Source organism: Anabrus simplex, chromosome 8 (genome assembly GCF_040414725.1).
Source record: "Anabrus simplex isolate iqAnaSimp1 chromosome 8, ASM4041472v1, whole genome shotgun sequence".
Taxonomy (NCBI): domain Eukaryota; kingdom Metazoa; phylum Arthropoda; class Insecta; order Orthoptera; family Tettigoniidae; genus Anabrus; species Anabrus simplex.
Genome location: NC_090272.1, coordinates 44439587 through 44464194, shown reverse-complemented (window position 1 = coordinate 44464194; position 24608 = coordinate 44439587). Strand labels below are relative to the sequence as shown.

At 38.6% G+C, this 24608-nt stretch overlaps 1 protein-coding gene across 1 annotated transcript in view; it reads left to right on the top strand.

Moving 5' to 3' along the window:
* Grip128 (gamma-tubulin complex component 5) overlaps positions 1-24608 on the top strand; it is a 334747-nt gene that overhangs the window by 190758 nt on the left and 119381 nt on the right. The window contains exon 9 of the mRNA XM_067152174.2: positions 18153-18355. Coding sequence (XP_067008275.2) covers positions 18153-18355 — 203 coding nt within the window. The remainder of the gene's footprint in view (positions 1-18152; positions 18356-24608) is intronic.

The window sequence follows — 24608 nt, the reverse complement described above, 5'->3', positions numbered from 1 at the left end:
CCAGCAACTGAGAAAATGGTTAGAGTTCAGATCAAAACAGAGTTTAGCCGTCAAAAGGGGCTAAATTGAGACCCATTCAACCACGCTCTGCTACCACTTGTTACCGTGTTTTGGTGGTAGTTATGCATGAAAGAAGGTGCTGGGTGGTGAAGGGGTCTCAAGCTACTAAAGTGAAATTAATTTTAAAATTTAACAAGGTTATATTTTCTTTTCAAAATTAGGGAACAACAAATAGAACAGGTACTTAGTAGCCGAAACACGATTGACAAATACATTTACACAGGTACCCCATTTGGGGCTTCAAAAGGTCAGAAACATAATTCTTGAGCCATGAGCCCAACCTTACAATGAACACCATACAACAAAGGGGCCGAAAACCCCCAAACATGCCAGAAACACCGGCTTCCAATTACATCCAAAAGCCTCCTTGAGGCAGAAACACAATTTTCAAAAAGGGCAACTTCCCCTTAAAATACAAGCCTATCATAGGCCACTCCGAACTCCACCTTTAAGCCGTCCTCAAAGGACATATACACAGGGGCAAAATACCCAATCTACTGAGGTCTGTTAAATGACAAGAAAGTTAATACATGACCTCTAAAATCACAATTTGAGAGGAGGCGAACTTGCACTCCTAATACACTTTGTCTTTAAGACCTATTTTGGCTCTAAGGCCACTGATGCAAGGGCTAATCCCATACTACAGAGGTGACTTAAGAAACTACTAACTTACATTACTGAAGAATAGGTTGCAAAAAATAAGTTCACCTCAAACAATGTGAGTGGGAGTTCGAGAGGGTTAACACTCTCTATCCCAGTATGTCGCTTTACAAGAGAATAGAAGAAAAGAGAAGTTACATTTTAGGAAAAGGTTACATAGGGGAACGCTTAGAACCTGCCCCGAAAGTTAAACTGCTGAGCTGGCAAAGAAAAAATTTATTAATCGGCCATTACCTTATTGTTGACCGCTGCCGAGGAAAGAGGCGCTTCCCGCCTCCTGCTATGTACTGAATACACTGAAAGATGGAACAGAAGTGGCCCGGAGACCCTAAAATCAGCAGTTTAAATACTCTCGCAGAAAGTTCTAGGCGTTAGGGGAAAGAAAACACCCTCCCACAAAGATTTTATTGGGTAGGACCCCGCAACAGATTCAAGTTGGGGAAAGATACACCAGATTGGTCAGAAATTAATTGAAAAAATTCGTGATTGGATACATTCAAAACAAGGGGAAGAAAGGGGTAAATATTGCCAACTTAAACAATGACAGAAAGAAATTTAACAAAGAACAAACTCCTGAAATTAAATTTTCTCCAACAAAATAGTTCTTTGACTCCGCACTAGGGTGCACTATTGTTGATCTTCAGTAGTGTCCTCTAGAAGAGAAAGTTCACACTTCTTAATACAAGCAAGACAAAAGTACGTCGAAAATGACACAGTTCACAAACTCAAAATTTTCCAGGTAGTGACATCTTCTGAGAAATTTGGAAATTAAGACCGTAGATAAAGTTCAGACTTCCTCCAGAAGAGGAGTTTCAACTGGCGCAACTTTTAAATAAATGGTGTGGAGGTGTACCGCCCGGTACAGTTACATTCATAAAAGTTTCCATGAAACTGCTGAATGTCAATCATCCGCAATTTACGACATTTGAAGGTTGGACCATTGTGACTACATTGTGGGTAGTCTGGAGGACTAGTAGGCCCATGCCTGCAATGAAAATGAATGATTTCTCATCAAGGTACTGTATATCGCAAAATTGCTGATGTTTAAGATTTCATAATACAACAATATGCAACTTCTCATTACAGTGAAACCTCGTTCCTTCCTCATACGTTTTATTGCTTAGTGTGATAAACATTTTACGCAGCCCTGAAAGCATTCTTTGTCCATCCCTTGTAGAATGTGAACCTCCCTTGATCTCTTGTCTAAGCCACAGGACGGACGAAGTTCGCGAGATAACAAGCAGGTAGCTTGACCTTGAAGCTCGTCGAGTTTGTGAATACTATAACACCTTGTTCCTATGGGTTTGTGTATTCAGTGTTCTGACAAGAAAGTTGAGATGTAGAAGATAAATTGTTATATCGTTAACTAATGAAGACAAAATTAAAATACTTCCAGTAGACAAGATTGTTCCCTGAGGAAACATGTTATGAGGTTTCACTGTATTTTAAAAGTAGCAGCTCTCAACTAAACTATTAGGATGTAACATTCATAGCAAACCTGTCTTTTTTTTTCCTTAGTTTTTCTCCATGAATCAGGATCACTCTTCCTTCTTCTCCCTTTACCTTCCGCAACCGGAGCAATATTTTCCGTCATCTTAATACACTCTATTCACAGCACAAAACTGCATGAAAGACTAACACGTTTCAAGAACAACTCAAAGAGTGGAAAGAATGGCATAAAACGCGGGTAAGTTGTAGCGTGAGTCACGTGCTGAAATTATCCCTTCCTATTGGTTGATTGTATAAGGCGAGTTTTGGAACGACAAGCGCCGTGGATAAGGCGAGTTATGGAACAACAGCCTAAGTTTGGTGACAGATTTATATGGGAAAAGGCGAGTTTTGGAGCTTAATTTTGTGATAGAACTATCACAAACATCACCAAGAAGGCAACGCCATCTCTAACTCATTTTTTTTTAAAAATGGATAAGACGAGTTTTGGAACGGACCGCCTCATATATAGCCGGCTTTTACTTTGGAATATGCCTAAAAATTTTAATGCTTATTACATCCCTCTTTTTACTTAGCAAGGCACAGTACCAACTTTGACTAATGTAAAGGTAATGTACAGCTGAAGATGACTTTAAAAAAAGAGTCGAAACCGGTACTGTAATATAGGAACTTACAATAAACTTGTATTGATTAGGTGGATCCTTTCTTTTCTCTTCTATGAAATGAAATGTCATATGGCTTTTAGTGCCGGGATATCCCAGAACGGGTTCGGCTCGCCAAGTGCAGGTCTTTCTATTTGACACCTCTAGGCGACCTGCGCGTCATGATGAGGATGAAATGATGATGAAGACAACACCTACACCCAGCCCCTGTGCCATTGGAATTAACCAATTAAGGTTAAAATCACCGACCCGGCCGGGAATCAAACCCGGGACCCTCTGAACCGAAGGCAAGTACGCTGACTGTTCAGCCAACGAGTCGGACTTCTCTTCTATGATATATGATAACTGTCAATACGGGAAATAATGAAACTAATAAATCAAGATTCCTGTATGCTGGCGCCATGCGGCAGGCTGGTTTGGGGAAGCTTATTAGGTGCCATTATGACAACTTAGTAGTAGAACATTGATAGTTTACTTAAGTTAACTGCACACATTGAATTTCAGCCAGAATGTAATAACATCTTTATCACTTCAAGCATGTTTAACTTCAGCACAAATCTAATAACGTATTTCTCACTTCAAGCACTATATCACCTGCGATTTACAATTTTTGCGAGAGAAAGTTTTGTTTGCGACTAGCAGCCATCTTGTACATCTCCTGTCATTAAACATTCGACCCCGTAGAGAAACAGTGCAAGGGTTGGACACTCACACTCACTCTCTCTCTCTCTCTCTCTCTTTCTCTCTCTCTCTCTCTGCTATTCAGATTGTTCTGAACAGAGAACTTTGCTGCTTGGAATACCACTTGTCTCTTTTCATATTATTCATCTACTGCCTAGTCAGCTATTTGTCTTTTAATGAGAACTTTTGATGGGAATTCATGCTTTACAGTGGAGAAAATGAGGATCTTTTAATATGTGTAGCTGCCTTATAATAGAAAAGAAATGAAGTTACCTGAAATAAGATTCACTGTTTATTTTTCTTGAAAAAAAAAACCATGCAAAACAGAATGTAGGCATATTGACGCTTCAATAAATAAATATATAACAAATTCCTACTTGTACGTTCAGGAAGTTCCACCTTTCCACCACTTTCAAATCTTACTCTTAGATTGCAATAACATTTATTTTTAAACTGTTTTTTGTTTTGGTACCGTGTTTCATTTTCCATGGAAAACATCTTCAGCTATGATCTTGAATGATAGTTAAAATAAACACAAAAACACAAGTAACATAGGTAAAACACTATATTAAAAACAATTTGTCTTTGACTAAGTAAAAAGTTTAAATGTCTAAAGAGTGATTGTTTTTCTCTTCGTTGTCACTGTTTGGCACCTCTTGATGTAAAAGATGTGTTCATGAAATACCACTTAAAAACTGTCCTAAAATAAGGGGTCTTAAAAAATTTCTTAATACAGTAGAACCTCGACAATTCAAAATCCCGCCTAATTTGAAGAAGTTCTCGTTCCCGGAAACATGAGATACGGTTTTGCTTGTTATTTAAATTGTTTAATTCGAAATACGGATAATTCGTAATTCCAAGTACAATGTCGGCCCCATTACCGAAATTGACTTTTAATTCGAAAGTGCCTTTACATTTTAGAACAATAGTATCTTAGAGTAATTAAAATTAAAATTTTATCCGCGTCATGATAGAACACGTTCTGGAACGTGGAGGGGTAACTTTCCGCACTTACACTCACTTCGGTGTGTCTACAGTGTGCTTCATAATTGCTAAGTTGAATGAAATCAGAATTCTTTAGTATTCATCCTTTTATGGAACGCCGTAATATCACGCATCAGGCAGTGTGCAGGAAGACAGAATCCGCAAACACTGGCGATGCCGACAGTTGACGAAAAAGCGTGGCTCATATAATCAATTCATAGGCACCGAACAATATTGTCATTGCCGATGAAACTGTATTGCTTTCTTTTAATGCCGAGCTCAAACGGTCTTATGGTTTTAAAGAAGAAAGTGCCAGCCGGGGAATCGTTCAAGGGTGGCGGTCATTGTAGGCCTACTCTGTTGCAATGCACACGGAAGCGAGAAACTTTATTCCGCCGTCATAGAAAAGTTCGATGAGCCACAATGTTTTAAGGGCATCGGGCACTTTCCGTGCAAGTGTGATGCATCTAAAAATACAAACAGTACAGTAATCCAAAAAATAATGTGTTTACACAGGGGAACCAGCATAATTTATCCTTGTCTTTGAATTGTGCGATTTCTTTTTCTTTCGTTGCGTGAGGTGGTTTGTCAGTGATTTATCCAAGTGTATTATTTGAAAATTGTAAATGCACCGTGTTGTATACATTTCGGAAATAGTTTTTACCATGGCATTTAAAAGGTTTAAACTGTGAATCGAGGTGATTGCATGCATTAATGGGTCTTAGAATACTTTGTGACGCAGCAAGTGTTTACATTTCTGAAGTACAGTATGAGAGAAGTGCCTTGGCGGGAAAGCCATAGCCATAGGAAAGTTTGATTAGGCACGAAGTCTTAAGGTCTTAAGGGCATCGGGCACTTTCTGTGTAAGTACAAGGCATCTAAAATGTATACAGTACAGTATTCCAATGAATAAAACACTTGCATATGGCAGCCAGCATAGATTTCTCCTTGCCTTTAAATCATGCTTTTTTCTTCTTTTTTTTTCATTGCGTGAGATTACGTTTGTCAGCGAGTTCTCCAAGTGCATTATTTGAATACTGGATACATTTTGGAAATAGTTTTTTGTGTTTTGTTTTAATGGTATTTGAAAGGATTAAAGGTTTAAACTGTTAATCAAGGTTAACTGCATTCAGGCCTTAGAATATTTTGTAATGCGGCAAGGGTTGGCACGTCTGAATTATGAATTGGCGGTTAATTCGAAATCACGTAATTCGAAGTCCGAATTTTTAGTCCCAACAAATTCGGATTAACAAGGTTTTACTGTAAATACTTGAAACAGTGGTGTGTAGCTATGCAAGTTCTTGTAGCTTTCAACCTTGATGTGATGGAAAGGGGAATTTTCTTGCCAGATGAATTGGACTAGGCCTAATTGTGTTCGAGTTGGAAAGCAACTCTTTGTGTTGTGGTTAAGGAAACAGGGAACTGGAAATCAAGTAGGGATTACATAAAACTGTTAGTGCACAACTGTAGAAATATTGTAAAGAAAGGAATAGAATTAATTTAATAGATATATACTTACCAGATATTGTAATAGGAGTTGAATCATGGCTGAGAAATGATATAATGGATGCAGAAATTTTCTCGCGGAACTGGAGGGTGTATCGTAGAGATAGGATAGGAATGGTAGGAGGGGGAGTATTCATTCTTGTGAAAGAAGAATTTGCAAGCTACGGAAAAGTTAAAGATGATAAGCACGAAATTCTAGGGGTAAGGCTCATTTCTATGGATAATAGGCAACTTGATGTCTTTGGAGTGTACAGACTAGGAAAGGCTACCGCAGATGCTGATTCAGAATTATTTGATAAGATAATCAGGTCTGAGGGAAAAGATAAGGAAAGGAACGTGATCGTAGCGGGTGATCTCAATTTACCAAATGTCAATTGGAAAGGTAATGCAAACGACAGGAAGCAGGAGCAACAAATGGCAAATAAGTTAATATGGGAAGGGCACCTGATTCAGAAAGTGATGGAACCAACTAGATGGAAGAATATTCTGGATGTGGTGCTGGTAAAACCTGATGTGCTCTATAGAGAAACCGAAGTAATAGATAGTATTAGTGATCACGAAGCTGTTTTTGTGGGAATTAAAGATAAATGTGAAAGAAAGAAAGAGATTAAATTTAGGACTGTTAGGCAGTACCATATAGCTGATAAAACAGGCATGAGGGAGTTTTTAATAAGTAACTATGATCGGTGGAAAACGGTAAATAAAAAAGTAAATAGACTCTGGGATGGGTTTAAAGCAATTGCTGAGGAATGTGAAAATAGGTTTGTACCTTTAAAGGTGGTAAGGAATGGTGAAGATCCACTATATTATAACAGGGAAATAAAGAGACTAAGGAGGAGGTGCAGGTTGGAAAGAAATAGAGTTAGAAATGGCTGTGGAAGTAAGGTGAAATTGAAGGAACTTACTAGGAAATTGAATCTAGCAAAGAAGTCAGCTAAGGATAACATGGCGGCTGTGAGCTTGCATCCGGGAGATAGTAGGTTCGAATCCCACTATCGGCAGCCCTGAAGATGGTTTTCCGTGGTTTCCCATTTTCACACCAGGCAAATGCTGGGGCTGTACCTTAATTAAGGCCACGGCCGCTTCCTTCCAACTCCTAGGCCTTTCCTATCCCATCGTCGCCATAAGACCTATCTGTGTCGGTGCGACGTAAAGCCCCTAGCAAAAAAAAAAAAAAAAAAAAAAAAAAGGATAACATGATGGCAAGCATAATTGGTGGCCACACTAATTTTAGTGAAAAATGGAAAAGTATGTATAGGTACTTTAAGGCAGAAACAGGTTCCAAGAAGGACATTCCAGGAATAATTAATGAACAAGGGGAGTGTGTATGCGAGGATCTTCAAAAGGCAGAAGTATTCAGTAAGCAGTATGTAGAGATTGTTGGTTACAAGGATAATGTCCAGATAGAGGAGGTGACTAATAATAAAGAAGTATTAAAATTTACCTATGACAGCAATGACATTTACAGTAAGATACAAAAGTTGAAAACTAGAAAAGCAGCTGGAATTGATAAGGTTTCGGGAGATATACTAAAGACAATGGGTTGGGATATAGTACCATATCTGAAGTACTTGTTTGATTTTTGTTTGCATGAAGGAACTTTACCAAATGAATGGAGAGTTCCTATAGTAGCCCCTGTATATAAAGGAAAGGGTGATAGGCATAAAGCTGAAAATTACAGGCCAGTCAGTTTGACATGCATTGTATGTAAGCTTTGGGAAAGCATTCTTTCTGATTATATAAGACATGTTTGCGAAATTAATAAATGGTTTGACAGAAAGCAGTTTGGGTTTAGGAAAGGTTATTCCACTGAAGCCCAACTTGTAGGATTCCAGCAAGATATAGCAGATATCCTGGATTCAGGAGGTCAATTGGACTGTATTGCGATTGACTTATCTGAGGCATTTCATAGGGTAGATCATGGGAGACTACTGGCAAAAATGAGTGCAATTGGACTCTACAAAAGAGTGACTGAATGGTTGGCTCTGTTTCTAGAAAATAGAACTCAGATAATTAGAGTAGGTGAAACTCTATCTGTCCCTGTAAAAATTAAGAGGGGAATTCCTCAAGCCTGTATTATTGGACCTTTATGTTTTCTCATATATATCAATGATATGTGTAAAGAATTGGAATCAGAGATAAGGCTTTTTGCAGATGATGTTATTCTGTACAGAGTAATAAATAAGTTACAAGATTGTGAGCAACTGCAAAATGACCTCGATAATGTTGTGAGATGGACAGTAGGCAATGGTATGATGACAAACAGGGATAAAAGTCAGATTGTGAGTTTCACAAATAGGAAAAGTCCTCTCATTTTTAATTACTGCGTTGATGGGGTGAAAGTTCCCTTTGGGTATCATTGTAAATACCTAGGTATTAATATAAGGAAAGATCTTCATTAGGGTAATCACATAAATATGATTGTAAATAAAGGGTACAGATCTCTGCACATGGTTATGAGAGTATTTAGGGGTTGTAGTAAGGATGTAAAGGAGAGAGCATATTTGTCTCTGGTGAGACCCCAACTAGAGTATGGTTCCAGTGTATGGGACCCTTACCAGAATTACTTGATTCAGGAACTGGAAAAAATCCAAAGAAAAGCAACTCGATTTGTTCTGGGCGATTTCCGACAAAAGAGTAACGAAACAAAAATGTTGCAAAGTTTGGGCTGGGAAGACTTGGGAGAAAGGAGACGAGCTGCTCGACTAAGTGGTATGTAATATAAAGTAGAACAAATTTTGAAGCTTGATAGCGAAACACGACAGCTAAATCACTTTTGCTGCATGCACGACACTGGCGGCCACCAGATAAATTAAATGTGGACTTGCTGCTTCATATAGTTAAATTGAATCATGAATGTAGGGTGTAAGAAAATGCAGAAAGGAAAAGGTGTTCCAACAGGAATACTACTTGTGTGATATTCTATTCTTTTCCTAAGAGGTTAACAGGCAGAAAAAGCGGCAAAGATGGATTCAAGCAGTGAATCGTAAAAAGCAAGTTTTGTCTGTTTTCATTCATTGACAGATTACTCAGACAGGTCTTGTCATTTATATTATGGCAGCCGTAGTGCTGCTTGTTTCTGCCTGGAGCGCTAATCGAGCTGTTATAGCCACTCTATGTATTATATTCTAGCTCGTTAGCCTTAATGATATTTGTATGTATTCTTTTCCTAAAATTAAAATTTTAATAGTAAAACCTCATTAAGATGTTCCTGCCGTCAGACATAAATAGGGTTGTTTTGAAAACCACCCTCTTTATATAAATTACCCTGTATATATGAATAGGAGGAGCAGGAATAATCACCAATAATATAAATACTGTTAAGAATTTTGTCAGTGAAATATCATACATTCTCTTTAACTCCTATTCCTAACTAGATTTATCAGGCTATTGTTTTATTTATTTAACCCTCTCAGTGCCGCATGTATTTGTTAGGTACTAGCCAAGAATGCCACCCACTTTTTGAGAAAAAATTCATCACTCTCGCAGTTTACACCCATTTTCAGTGAATTTTTTTTCTGTTATATGGAAGGAATGTTCCTTTGAATTAATGGAAGTTTATACCTAAAATTATTTATAGTTAAAATTAAAATTAATCATCAGTTTAAACATTTAAAATACAATTAACGGAAATCCACATATTCAGGCAAATATGTAGTTCAAAAAATCAGTATGACACTAACTGATGGTATTTTTTGTAGCACCAACTCTTGACTGTTGTTTTGGATAAAATTATGTTATTTGGAGTGATAATGTGTCTTAAAAATATAAGGTACATGTTCAGCCTCATGAGGAAGGACATGTTTCGGTCCGGGTAATTCGAGGAAAGTGTGAGGTGGTTGATATGGTAAATTACTATCACGGGTAACTTCACTGAATAATGGCAATGTGTGATATTGTTAATACCAATTTTTTTTTTTTTTTTTTTTTTTTTAAATGCTGTTTATTCGGGGCATCGACCTAGAAAGATCTTTTGCCCCTACTTTGCACCATATGTTATGAACATGCGTGTATTTGGAAATTGCCAAAGTGTAAAGTGTTGAATGTGAGGAAACTAACATTAAGGATGACAAAAATACCCCAGTCTCCTAGCCAGGGATATTAATAATTTGCAATTAAAAGCCCCTGACCCGGTCGGGAATCGAACCCGGGGCCGCCGGGTGACAGGCATACACATTGACCCCTATACTGCGGGGCCAGTCTAATACCAATATTACCATGGAAATCTTCATTGCATTCCGAATTATTTCTAACCTCAGCAATTGGCGGTGTTTACAAAATAGTTTTCAGAATCGCTCACACTGAGTATAATCTCACTAGAAGTGTTTTCAACACTATAATGAAGTCCAGTTCACTTTCTGACTCGGCATAATCATCGTCATTCCCTAAACTATGTATGTAGTCAGCTAGACCATCATTATTTGTAAATACTTCGTCCCATAAGTCCGCATCACTGTTGACATGGGCACAAGTTGTGCGGACACGACGTTCACATTTTTAAATGTTCGTCACACAAAAACAAATCATTTTGTGCGACTCCAGGTGGCAAATTTGGAGACTTCACACCTTCTTTGATAAGAATATACTGATATGTGCTACCATCTAACGGAAAAGAACTACGACGGTTTCTAAACCAGTCTGCATGAGGGATGAATTATCATTCCTGGCACTTTTGGCGAATTCACGGATGAATGATAAATCATCCCTTGGCGCTCAAAGAGTTAAAGAAATTATAGGTGGAACAGATTTTAAACTATTATATGAAATACTGTGTGTAGTACCGAGGCCTGTACGGTACAACTCTGTATAACTTGTCTTTATAAAATATTATGCCAACAAAACTACTAGATATTTAAACAAGAAATGGGAATGTTATTTCCTATTTTCCCAAACCCAAATTTGAGTTAAAATAAACCTAACCTATGCAACGTACAAACACCAACAAATCTCCTCAATGTAATTTTAATTTTAAAAAACATTACTCATCTTGGTTAATTCTACAATTACTAACACACAATAATTATTACACAACTGCATCATTTACGCATAATGATTTTTGCTATGAAGTAAGTACCGTATTTACCCGAATAATGCCCGCACCCTCATTTTATTAAGGCTCATTTTGAAAAAAATTAAATGAACTAAAATTCCTTCCATCGAAAGAGTTAACGCGAGGTCCACGTGGTCTTCACGCAAATATGAATGTGTAAATTTACGGATATAGCTGCTTTGCCTGAGATGATAAAAATACATTATCACTGCTATGAAATATATTTTCCATGAAAATGAGCAAGAAGGCCTTCGTTTTTTCATCCAGTTATATCTTGAATTCCAAAGCAATAATAACCTATATTTTTCGTGGGGTTAAAAGTTCCTTCAAAGTCTAAATTAATTTTTAACACCAAAGCCTGAGAAAGTGTTGGGGGAAATTTTTGAGATATTAAGGAAGGTAAATGGATGGGCCAGTTTCAATGTCGTAGGATATTCACCGTTTTAATACATATCAAATATTGTTGTACGCAGAACATTTTTATTGAAATCATCGGGGTCCGTCTTTGGCTTATTCCTCTTAGGGTTCTTCCCTGGCGACCTGAACACTGCATTATTTTTATTTCCGTAGCTTGTTTTATCCTCTGTACTGTTTGCAGGCCGATACCATGTGCGTGTGCTGTCTTCTTTTGAGGCGTGGCAACATGGCGTTCCTCACCTCTGAACCCGCCTCTGAACGTCTGCTGGCGCATGCTTATAAAATACAAATACACTCTAAATACTATTTCCCTCGCCTGTCAATGCAATACTTGTCTTTTTGCTCTTCCTGGATCCATCGTACACACGCAAATAATTCCCTAAATTTGTTGATTATGATATTTACAAATAAAACTCGAAAAATTCACTCATGACCCGCACAAACAGCCACTTCTTACTGAAATGATTCTATTGGCTTTGCAGAACACGTCATACTACAAAGCGCACGAATGTCCCAGGCGCACTCGTAGTAGAACACAGCAAGCTTCCAAACACAATGCTACACGACCTCCACAACAACAATAACTACAACACGAACACAGACGAGAGAGGTGTCGCCACCAACAGCTCCTTTAATCAAAATTTAAACTCAAGACTTGCAGTCTGTCACAAAACTTACTGAAGTATATCAACGGTTGAATTACACAGTACTTAAACATTTTCACGACAAGGGTTTTCACCGCGAATCAATATGACATATATCAGCCATAGAATATTCTCGAAGATCACTTTATGCAACTAAATTAACATAGATATATGGAAGCACAAGAACTATAAAGAAGATTGAAGAAGTAACTCCACGCAATACGAACTCTCAAATTTTAACAAGGGTTTTAATATATATGTACCACATTTTAGTGTGTTTAACTTACTAAGTGTTTTATACTGTGCTTTATGTATTTTAATATGTTTAATGTACTCTATGTCCAGTGTACACTCAATAGGTTTTAGTTCACTGTAGCCTTCATTACCACATTGATCATAGACATTTTAACCCCACATACACAAAACACTACTACAATATATTCTATTTTCATCCTCATTAGACATCCAGGTGATCTAAACATAATAACATATTTGTGATATTGTCTAATGGCTGTAGTATAATAATGTACTAGCTGATGATGGCCGTGCAAGGCCGAAACTGGTACTAATGTAAATCCATTTATAATAAATAAGTATTAATAGGTGGAACACGTTTGTTGTCTGTATATAATAGGGTAACTAACTGACACGGTCATCGTTTTTATTAACTCATCCTTGAAGACGCCGTCGAATCCTCGATTGGGGCCATCTCTTCCCTAGACCAATGCCTAGCCATATCGATGGTGGCTCCATCGTTTCATTGGCTCAACACATCACGTACCTGACGCTTACTTAAACTTCTCTCACAAGCGACCCTAGCCTCTTTCCCGGGCATCCGAAATGTTGTCCGTTGAAATTCTAGTGTTTCCCTGTTCGGCTTTGTGTGCATCATGTCAAAAATTTAGCTGGTGAGCAAACAAACCTGAGCTCCAAGCTCCCTGCAGAAATTGCGACATGTGCTGCTGAATGTACTGTAGATGCATCCTGCCAGTTACAAGTACTTAATAAAAATGAAATATTCTCTGTACATTCAAATAAATGACTGATTAATTAAATGAGCACTTCAATAAGGGCTCAATACTTTCCATATTCCCATTTCTTTTCCATTTAATTGCCTCATGCTGAAGACTGGGTACATTGTAGATCTTCCACTACTAAAGCCATACTGTTCCTCTTGCAGCTCTCCTACCTTTCATCTCATTCCCCTCTCTAATATCCTTTCCATTATTTTTGCTACTTGTGATAAGAATGCGGTTCCTCTATAGTCATCACACAGTTTTTTTGTCACCCTTCTTAACAACTGTTTTTTTCCATTTCCCCTGTCTTCTGGCACATGTTTCTGCTTCGATATGCATTTTAACAATCTGCACCCATTATAGTCCAAGTCCAGCAGCCTTTATCATTTCCACACTAAATTTATCCTTCCCTAGTGTCTTCCCCATTTTCATTTTACAGACTGGTAATTCCACTTCTATCATCATCTGCTGTTGAGTTATCATGCCATATTACTTTGCAAAATTTCTTACATTCAACAGTTTATCAAAATACTCCTTCCATCTTCTCTTTATTCCTTCTGGATGTGTAATTAACTCTCCACATTCCTCTTTCATTAGCTTTGTATGAATTATTTCCTAATACTTTGTGTAATTCCATACAGCATTCTTTTACTGTTAGCTCTATCTGTCTCCATCTTTTGTGTAAATTCTTCCCAATTTTTCTTTTACTAATAACTTACATTTCCTTTTATTATCAAGATACTTCTTTTTGCTTTCGTGTTTTTTTAATTTCTGTTCTATTCTTGCCATGCTTTCTTCTTTTCTTTCACTGCTTCTCTCACTTTCTCATTCCACCATGGTGTCTTCTTTTCTTCACTGTCATTAGTGTTCTACCTAAGGCACACTCTGCCCCACTTACAAATACCCTTTTGAAGTTGGTTGGACCATTCATCTTCCACATTTCCCACTTCAGTAACTGGAATTTATTTTTTCACTCTCTCCAGAAATTCTTCCTGTACATTCTTATCTTTTAATTATTTTACTATCTCTTATATCCTTTAACCCTTTCCTGCACATATTTTCACTCCGCTTATCCCCAGGTTTCAACCTATTATTTAGGAAAAGTTGAAGCAGAGCAAATTGTTTCGGAAAAAGTTAAATATAATACAAACTATTGATCACAATGTATTCAAATCTATATATATAAAATAAGAGTTTTGTCTGTACATTGCTCAGAATTTGAAAAGAATGGTATTTCTGTATTGGTCATGTCCACAGTAACCAGGAAATGCACTTTTTACTTTTCCGTAATTTCTGTCTGTCTGTCTGTCTGTCTGTCTGTCTGTATGTATGTGTGTATGTATGTATGTATACGCATCACTAGAAAATAACCAAAGAAAATTTAATGAAAATCGGTATGCAAAGTAGGGAAATAAGTCGCTACAATCTAGGCCATAAATAATTTTATTCACGCTGAGTGAAATGGTAGTTTAGGGGAAGGCCTAAAATTTAACTTTTAAATATTTACATTATTAGTGGTCCTATTTCATTGAAAATTGGTATGCAAAGTCGGAGAATGAACCACTACAATTTAAGCTATAAGTAATTTTATTTATGCTGAGTGAAATGGTAGTTTAGGGGAAGGCCTAAATGTAATTCTCAAATATTTATATTGTAGTCGTATCGATAAATACTACATAACCAAACTTATAGAGAATTAAATTTCCGAGCATTTATGTTTTATACATTTTTACCGTACCGGCTATGATAACAGATATTCATGAATTTGTATTTTTGCTGCTAAGTCCATATCAACGTCGAGCCACGAGAAAATGGGTTAACAGAATTTAATTAAAATCAGTTTATAGAGTCGGGGAATAAGAAACTACAGTCTAAGCTATAAGCAATTTTATTCATCCTGGATGAAATTGTAGTTTAGGGGAAAGTGCATAAAATGTAATTTTTAAATACCAATGTTATTGGTCCTATCGAAAAGTACTACATAAATTAGTTACAGGGAATACAATTCCGATCATTTATCTTTTATTCAGTTTTACAGTACCGACTATGATAAGAATGGTATTTCAGAGTCGGAAGAAAACGAAATGTGAAGGCCTATAATATCGAAAGTGCATAACATTGATCAACAATAACATTACATTGACCATTGTTTATTGTGATGTTCTTTGTCTCTTATGCTGCCCCTCAACTCCGATAAATGGGATTACTGCTGCGTACCGAGTATAATAGCCTGACTGAATATTGGCGGGAAATATCCGGGGTGTTAGAAAACTTTCTTCTTTAGCATGCCATTCCTCTGGTTCGTACATTTTCTGATACAGCTGGTACGTAACACACTGGATCATCGTAGTATTTCAGCTATTCGATCCCTACTCTGACGTGCTATTTTCAATGAGCAGTCTGCATACTTAAGGCAGAGCTCTCGGTGGTGGTGGTGGTTTTAGGCCTTTTCCAAATAACTCAAAATTCAACTCTGAAAAGAGCCGTTTCTTAAGAAAAGCTTCTTTCACTTCACTTTTATTAAATTCTACATTCAGTTTATTCCAAAATAGCAGTGAAGAGGGGTTTCTCTTTTGTCTTGGAGGTAAAGTTTGCCTTTAAGTCAGATAGATTTTTCCGCCGCCAGTGTAGTGAATTGATATTTTCCGACTCATCGGGTACTCCTAGGAAACAGAATAGTAATTGGGCATAGTTTTTGCCCTGGGAGTCTCCACTATTCGACCCTCTCCCCGCTGAAGAAAGCCGAAGAGTGTTCACGGATCACGGCTGTTTGCGGTTGGGTCATTCCAGGTCTGGAACTTTGGACTGTTAGATAGGCAGCGTAGTCCTGTTCATTAAAAGTGAGAAAATGTGTGGTGTTTCATTTGAACGAGTATATCGTAATATGAAAGCATTGCTTTTAATCGCGCCATTCCTATTGACATTATTGTATGTTCATTTCTGTTGGGAAAACCACTAAGACAGTCTTTCCGAGAATATAAAAAGGCATTATAATGAAAACATCCCTGCCTGATTGTGACTGATGGTATGAAATTAGGTCTACCATTACAGTGAAAATTCCCTCAGTCTTCATATGAGAAAAGATGTTTCGTGACCTCCCGTCGCATTTCTAGGGTAACGTTAAGAGCTATACAATTTAATACAACCTTGCTCGCAATGTGTACACTACCTAACCTAGAATTCTGTATACAGTGTAGAATTCCGTAGCGAAGCACGGGTACATCAGGTAGTTTTCAATAATATTATAGAACATACCATCACATCCATTTCTCTATTCATTGAATCATAAGATTGTTGGTTCAAACCTCCACTCCTTACTGGAGATACTCGACACAGAGGTAGGCTGTATTTGTCACATTCTCATGTTATCTGAATCCCTCTAAACCAATAATTACGTGATTCTGGAAGTGGAATGATGCCCATATACTGTATATCAGCTTCCATTTCCTCTGAGCAAGTGCCTTCCCATTCCGTATCTATGTTACCGGAATGTGCCTGTAAGAATGCTGCATTGATATATATATATATACAGTTGGCTATGTCACTGAATAGTTTGTCTCCTCCTAACATATGTAAAAAATAATTTATTTCTCTTAATAACCTTTTGAAATTATGGTCAGGTAATGAAATGTTTGTGTCCTGAAATGCCTCAGCATCGCCATCAGGTCAGATTTCTTGATATCATTTTTCACTTATATCAGTTATCACTAAAATGATCTTTGTTGATATGTTATTCACTCACTAAAAATTCACCTCCACCGCTACTCAATGATTTTGTGTCACTTTCCTCACCTATATTCAGCTCAATTTCAGTATCCGCAGTATTCAGTCCCGCTGTGTTTACGAACGGAACTAGTGATTCGCGCTTGCGGAAATTCAAGACTGTTGCCTAGGCAATGTCAAGACAGATTATCGCTCTTCTTTTATTTCCTAAGCCTTATAGATCGTACTGGATATTCATAAATGCCATATACACATTTCGCTGCCGAAAAAAAAAAAACACAAAAAAAAACGATTCCATAGATCACAGAGGTGTGTAGATAATGCAGCCGGGCGCTAAGGACTGGAAGGCAAAGTGAACAGTTGGGCGCTACAGGTGGGAAAGAGTTAATGTTTCCATTTTCCCCATTCTCATTTTTGCTATCACAACTCTATTATCTCTATTGAATGCTTCTCCTGGTAAAGTTGTTATATCCATCAACTGTCTGCAATTTACCCTTTCCACCAGAAAGTAATCGATTACTGATTTTATTCTCCTCTCATCCGAACCAATTTTAGGCTGTTATTATGATTGGCTCGCCACTCCCAAAGGCATTTTAGAACTGCTGCCAGCAGGTGATGAGGCTGCTCCTAATGTGGAGTACAGACGTCTTCTGCTGCAGCCACCCCTAACCAGGGGACAGGCGCTGATTGATGGGTTCCAGTGTCATTTCCTACACTGAGGGGACCATTGCCCCACCCAAGAGAATTCATCCTCCTGAAGTCGTTGGTCCTCTGAGGAAGTCGAGTTATTTATACCGCCTGACACTCGGCGCAGAGCCGCTGGCTGTACAGTCTACTCTATTAGTGTAGTGGACTGAACCGGCCAGACCATCACATTACAGTATAATAAAGTTTAATTTTAGAAATTTGCACATTCTGTGGTGTCCCATTTTCACACCAGGCAAATGCTGAGGCTGTACTGTAGGACACTACCTATTCAATCCTAGCCCTTTCCCATCCTTGCATCACCGAAAACCTGTGATGTGTTAGTGCGACATTAAAACCACTAGCAAAAAGTAAAAAATAATCTGCACAGTTGTCTCTTGAATTCAGTCTGAAGGTGAACTTTAGAATACCAGTGATGGTACTGGTTGAGGAAGAGACTGGCCATTTCCTTCATCTCCTTTTTTTTTACTAAACAGTACAATTTAAAATGGGTATGGAAAAGAGGAAAAGGTAATATGATCATTTAAATGATTTGACAGTTTTGTATGTTGCTTCATACTTATTTTTGAATGATAACTTTGTTTTTATTTCTTAGGCATCAGGATGAAAGTGATTATGAGTCCTTCGAAGAGGAGTTTGTTGCTCAGCCGTATGTCAGTTCTTTACAAAGCAGTAAGATTGAGGCTCTGCCATTACTGAGGGCAGTAGAGAAGAAAGTGTTACATGCTGGGAGAAGTATGGAGATTCTGCAGAAACTCAATCGTGTAGGTGATTTAACAGCCCAGAGCTGTCAGCATGGTAAGACCTATTTCAATAGACCAGTGTATCATGGAGGAAAGAATCACTCTGATATTTTGACTAATTTTGATATTTTGTGTTGATCCTATTATTCCTAGTATCTCAGAGGCTCATCTTCATCTTCTTTTCCCTGGTTGTTTATGTTCTCGTAATCCCACTTCTGATCTGTAAGGAGTATTCTCTCCTCTTCTGTATCTTGAGTACAGGGATTTTTTTTCCCCCCCTCCGTCAGGGTTGTTTCAGCTGCTCGCCAATTCTTTGCTCTTGGATGTCTTTGGTCTCTCCTTGGTTCTGCAATGGCAAGAACATTCTGTAGTGGATTATCTTCATCATGTCGTGTGACGTGCCCATACCAGCAAAGTTGTTTCCCTTCCAGTTCCTTACTGATAGTGATGATACCAAAGGATTCTCACGTGTGCTCATTGTACGTTTGGTCTGTCAGAGCAAAGTCCACAGACGATCACAGCATTCACATCTCTGTGGCATGCGTTTGCTAATCATGCTGCTTTTGCCTTGCCCAGAATGTGGAGCCGTAGCTGAGGTCACGTTTCATAACAGTCTTGTAAACTTTATGAGAATTAGTCTGTCGGAGATACTTCAACTTGTCTGTCATTAGCAGTGATTTGCCGTTTAGGAAGACTGTATCTTCTGGACCAAACAGCTGTGAAGTTTCAGAACATGCACTCTTCTCAAAGATTCGTATTTTAAATTATTTAATTTTCTCAAAAAGAAATTTTTTCCGCCTGAGTCTCATCATCATCATCATCTTGAACCAGCTCCAGTTTCACGGGTGCAGTGTGCCTGGGTCTCGTATATAGAATAATGTACTGAAGTACAGCTGGACTAGATCTTTCACACTTACACTATGAACGAAATAGTAAAATATGATTACCAGACCAAGACTGAATAAAGTCAATACTGTTAAGCTTTGAAATTAAAAATGAATCTGTTGAAAGTACACCCAACAAGTAACTCGTTTACCATAAGAACTGTAGTGAATTAGTCACCATTCATTTCAAGAAAGATTGTGAGGAAGACAAACTTATTGTAATGATGAAATGAAAAGTAAGAAGGGTTATTCAAGGTTTAGGTCTGCTCTGGTCTTACGGAAAAACTGTTGCAAAATCTTTAAGTTTGTTCATGTAGAAGGAGAGTCAGATATATAGGTGGGCCGGCACAAGGTTGCACTTGACAGTTGTAAGACATGTTGGCACGACTACAAAAATGAAATGAAGAACGTTGCCCATCAGTCAGAATCGCCAATCTACTACTTTTTATGTCAGATATAGTTACGCATTTTATTCATGTTAATTCGTATTTAATTCCGTATAGTGCTTATAATCTTTTATTTGCTTACACAAATATGACATACTAACATACATTATCATTATAGACTGTTACGCCTTTCAGCGTTCAGTCTGCAAGCCTCCGTGAATTGACTAAGCGTCGCCACAATCCTCGATTTGCAACTAGTGTTGTGGCCTCATTTAGTTCTATACCTCTTATGTTTATATCGTTAGAAACCGAGTCTAACCATCATCGTCTTGGTCTACCTCTACTTCTCTTACCCTCCATAACAGAGTCCATAATTCTCCTAGGTAACCTATCCTCCTCCATTCGCCTCACATGACCCCACCACCGAAGCCGGTTTATGCATACAGCTTCATCCATCAAGTTCATTCCTAAATTAGCCTTTATCTCCTCATTCCGAGTACCCTCCTGCCATTGTTCCCACCTGTTTGTACCAGCAATAATTCTTGCTGCTTTCATGTCTATTACTTCTAACTTATGAATAAGATATCCTGAGTCCACCCAGCTTTCGCTCCCGTAAAGCAAAATTGGTCTGAAAACAGACCGATATAAAGATAGTTTCGTCTGGGAGCTGACTTCCTTCTTACAGAATACTGTTGATCGCAACTGCGAGCTCACTGCATTAGCTTTACAACACCTTGATTCAATCGCACTTACTATATTACCATCTTGGGAAAACACACAACCTAAATACATGAAATTATTGACCTTTTCTAGCTTTGTATCACCAATCTGACATTCAAATCTGTTGAATTTCTTACCTACTGACATCAATTTAGTCTTCGAGAGGCTAATTTTCATACCATACTCATTGCACCTATATTCAAGTTCCAAGATATTAGACTGCAGGCTTTCGGCACAGTCTGCCATTAAGACCAAGTCGTCAGCACAGGCCAGACTGCTTACTACATTTCCACCTAACTGAATCCCTCCCTGCCATTTTATACATTTCAGCAGATGATCCATGTAAACTACGAACAGCAAAGGTGAAAGATTACAGCCTTGTCTAACCCCTGTAAGTACCCTGAACCAAGAACTCATTCTACCATCAATTCTCACTGATGCCCAATTGTCAACATAAATGCCTTTGATTGATTTTAATAATCTACTTTTAATTCCATAGTCCCCCAGTATGGCGAACATCTTTTCCTTCGGTACCCTATCATATGCTTTCTCTAGATCTATGAAACATAAACACAACTGCCTATTCCTCTCATAGCATTTTTCAGTTATCTGGCGCATACTGAAAATCTGATACTGACACCTCCTCTATGGTCTGAAACCACACTGGTTTTCATCCAACTTCCTCTCAACGACTGATCGCACCCTCCTTTCCAAGATGCCAGTGAATACCTTGCCTGGTACACTAATCAATGAGATACTTCGATAGTTGTTGCAATCCTTCCTGTTCCCTTGCTTATGGATAGGTGCAGTTACTGCTTTCGTCCAATCTGAAGGTACCTTACCAACACTCCATGCTAATCTTACTACTTTATGAAGCCATTTCATCCCTGCCTTCCCACTATACTTCACCATTTCAGGTCTAATTTCATCTATTCCTGCTGCTTTATGACAATGGAGTTTATTTACCATCCTTTCCACTGCCTCAAGCGTAATTTCAACAACACCATTTTCCTCCTCCCCATGAGCTTGGCTGTTTGCAACACAACCAGGAAGATTTCCTTTAACGTTGAGAAGCTGTTCAAAATATTCCCTCCACCTCTCCAGTGATTCCCTGGGATCTATCATGAGTTCACCTGAATTACTCAAAACACTGTTCATTTCCTTGTTCCCTCCGTTCCTAAGATTCTTTATTACTGTCCAGAAAGGTTTCCCTGCTGCTTTTACCTAGCCTTTCCAGGTTGTTACCAAAATCTTCCCACGACTTCTTTTTGGATTCAACAACTATTTGTTTCGCTCTGTTTCTTTCATCTACGTACAAATCCCTGTCTGCCTCGGCCCTTGTTTGGAGCCATTTCGGATAAGCCTTCTTTTTACGTTTACAAGCTGCTCTCACTTCATCATTCCACCAAGATGTTCGTTCGCCTTTTCCCATCTTTACACACATTTGTTCCTAGGCATTCCCTTGCTGTTTCTGCTACAGCATCCCTGTATGCCACCCATTCACTTTCTGTATCCTGAACCTGTGTACTGTCTACTGTTCGAAACTTCTCACTAATCATATCCATGTACTTCTGTTTAATTTCCTCGTCCTGGAGATTTTCTACCCTTATTCGTTTGCAGACGGATTTCACTTTCTCTACCCTAGGCTTAGACATACTTAGTTCACTACAGATCAGATAGTGGTGTGGATCATCGAAAAATCCCCGGGGAACTCATACATTCCTAACAGATTTCCTGAATTCGAAGTCGGTTAAGATATAGTCTATTATGGATCTGGTACCCCTAACCTCCCATGTGTAGCAGTGAATAGCCTTATGCTTGAAGAATGTATTCGTAACAGCTAAACCCATACTAGCACAAAAGTCCGGCAAACGCTTCCCATTCCCATTAGCTTCCATTTCTTCCCCACATTTACCAATCACCCTTTCGTATCCTTCAGTTCTATTCCCAGCTCTTGCATGAAATTGCCCATTAGTACTGTTCTATCCTTGCTGTTGACCCTGACCGCAATGTCACTCAATGCTTCATAAAACTTGTCAACTTCATCCTCGTCTGCACCCTCACATGGTGAATACACAGGCACAATTCTAGTCCTAATTCTTCCAACTGACAAATCTACCCACATCATTCGCTCATTTACACGCCTAACAGAAACTATGTTCCGTGCAATGGTATTCCTGATAAAGATCCCTACCCCAGACTCTGCCCTTCCCTTCCCTTTCTAACACCCGTCAAGTACACTTTATAATCTCCTATCTCTTCCTCGGTATCTCCCTTACCCGAATATCACTTACTCCTAGCACATCCAGATGCATCCTCTGTACTGACTCAGCCAGTTCTACTTTCTTTCTTCCATAAGCCCCATTAATATTGATAGCTCACCACCGAATTCCATTTCGTTCGCCAAGTTGTTTCCAAGGAGTCCCTCGCCTGTAAATGGGAGTGGGACTCTGTTACTCCCATAGGTCCGAGGCTTGCTTAAAATGTTTTGAGCTCGGTAAATTCATGAAGCAGGATGCTACCCTACTTGCACATAGTCCAAGTGAGAATCTATCCTGTAACGTGTTATGGACCACCAGTGAATTGTATAGTCCTAGTCGCCTGAGCACAAGGAGGGCCATGACTCAGAATATGTCCGAGATGCCCACTCCCATTCCATAGCAACTGGTATCCCGACTCTCAGGACCACTTACTAGGCCACTCAGCCGTTGCCCATGGTTCACGAACTAGGACGTGACTACAGTAACCCACACCATGAATCATACACAAATATGAGCATTTAAAAAAATATTATAAGGTTTAAGCGAGCCACGAAATAAATACGAACAATTTTCAGTTGATTGTTGTTGGCAATATGGGTAGTATAGTGGTGCCATCTATAAGTAGGTTGACTACCCTATTGAAGTGTTGCCGCTAGCACTTGGTCAGGTGTGATTTGCGCGTTTAGGAAAGTTTTGTTTTCATTGTGAGAAAATAGTGAAATTGTATTTTAAGGATTGCAGTGCGATGTCTCGGAAATGACAACGTAGTCATGAAGCGCGAAGTGTTAATCCTTTGCACCGCGGAGTGTCTCTTAATAGTCAGGCATTAGAATTAGTGCGGAGAACTCGTGAGTTTTACGAGAGGGAGAGGAAATTCGTACACTTGTATAGCCGTCTCTCTGTTCCTGCAGATCATTTTTTGGAACGCATATGTCAAACATTAGGGCTTTCAAAGTGTACTGTTATTCAGAGTGGTGTTCGCCTCCAAGAACAGAAGGAAAAAGTGACTGGGGTACATAGCAGTAGCGGAAACGGGGTTGATAATAGGGACTTGTTTCACAGCACTCCGGGAAAGAAACGAATTAAGCTATCTTCTGTAACAGGAATTACAGTGGAACCTCGATTCTCCGTTTTTGAGGGGACCACAGAAAAAAAACGAACAACACGGGAAAACGGAATATCCGGGAACGAATGAGCCATCAACAATTTGGCTAAACATCACAAAAATTAAGTATGTATACTTATATTCATACAAACGTCCCTAAACCAAACCAGACTACAGCCCCAATGGGCCTTCCGCCTACCAAGCGACCGACCTCGGTCCGAAGGCCTGCAGATTACGAGGTGACGCATGGTCAGTGTGACAAATCCTCTCGGCCGTTATTCGTGGCTCTCTAGACTGGGGTCGTCATATCACCATTAAATAGCTCCTCAATTAAAGGTACCATAATTGTAGAATGCCTGAAGCTGGAAGTAGCCCTCACACTAGGTAAAAATGGCTGACCTGGCCAGTAATCGAACCCGGGCCCTCCGAGCGAGAGGCAGGCCAGTTACACCGCGGAGCTGACTTCAAATGTTTGTTACTGGTATGCGACTTTAAAATCTTGAAACTTTGCATTCAGTTTTACAGGGGAAACTTCGTCAGTTTCCTCTGAAAACTTCATCATATTCCTTTGAAAACTTCTTTCAGTTCAGCAACTTGGATCAGCCAAACTCTTCGAAAACTCTTAATACCCATAACGCCAAGCCAAACAACAATCGACCACAAGTAGTTTTTCATTCTCTAATCTAATAAAATAAAGCACATTAGATAGAAAAGCGTCCAACATGATGGCAAAATCCTTTTTTGTTTTAATCTTCCATTGTAATTTGGTCACCGGTGTACTGTTCCTAGTCAATTTATGAAAATCTTGTACCACGTAAATTAGGCCTACATCGACTTTTGAAGGTTATGTTGAACTCGAAAATATGGTTTCAAAAGAATCATTGCCCAAGTTCTCAAATGCATAATATTTAGTTCTACTCGTCACTAATTATAATCAAATTGGAAAGAGAAA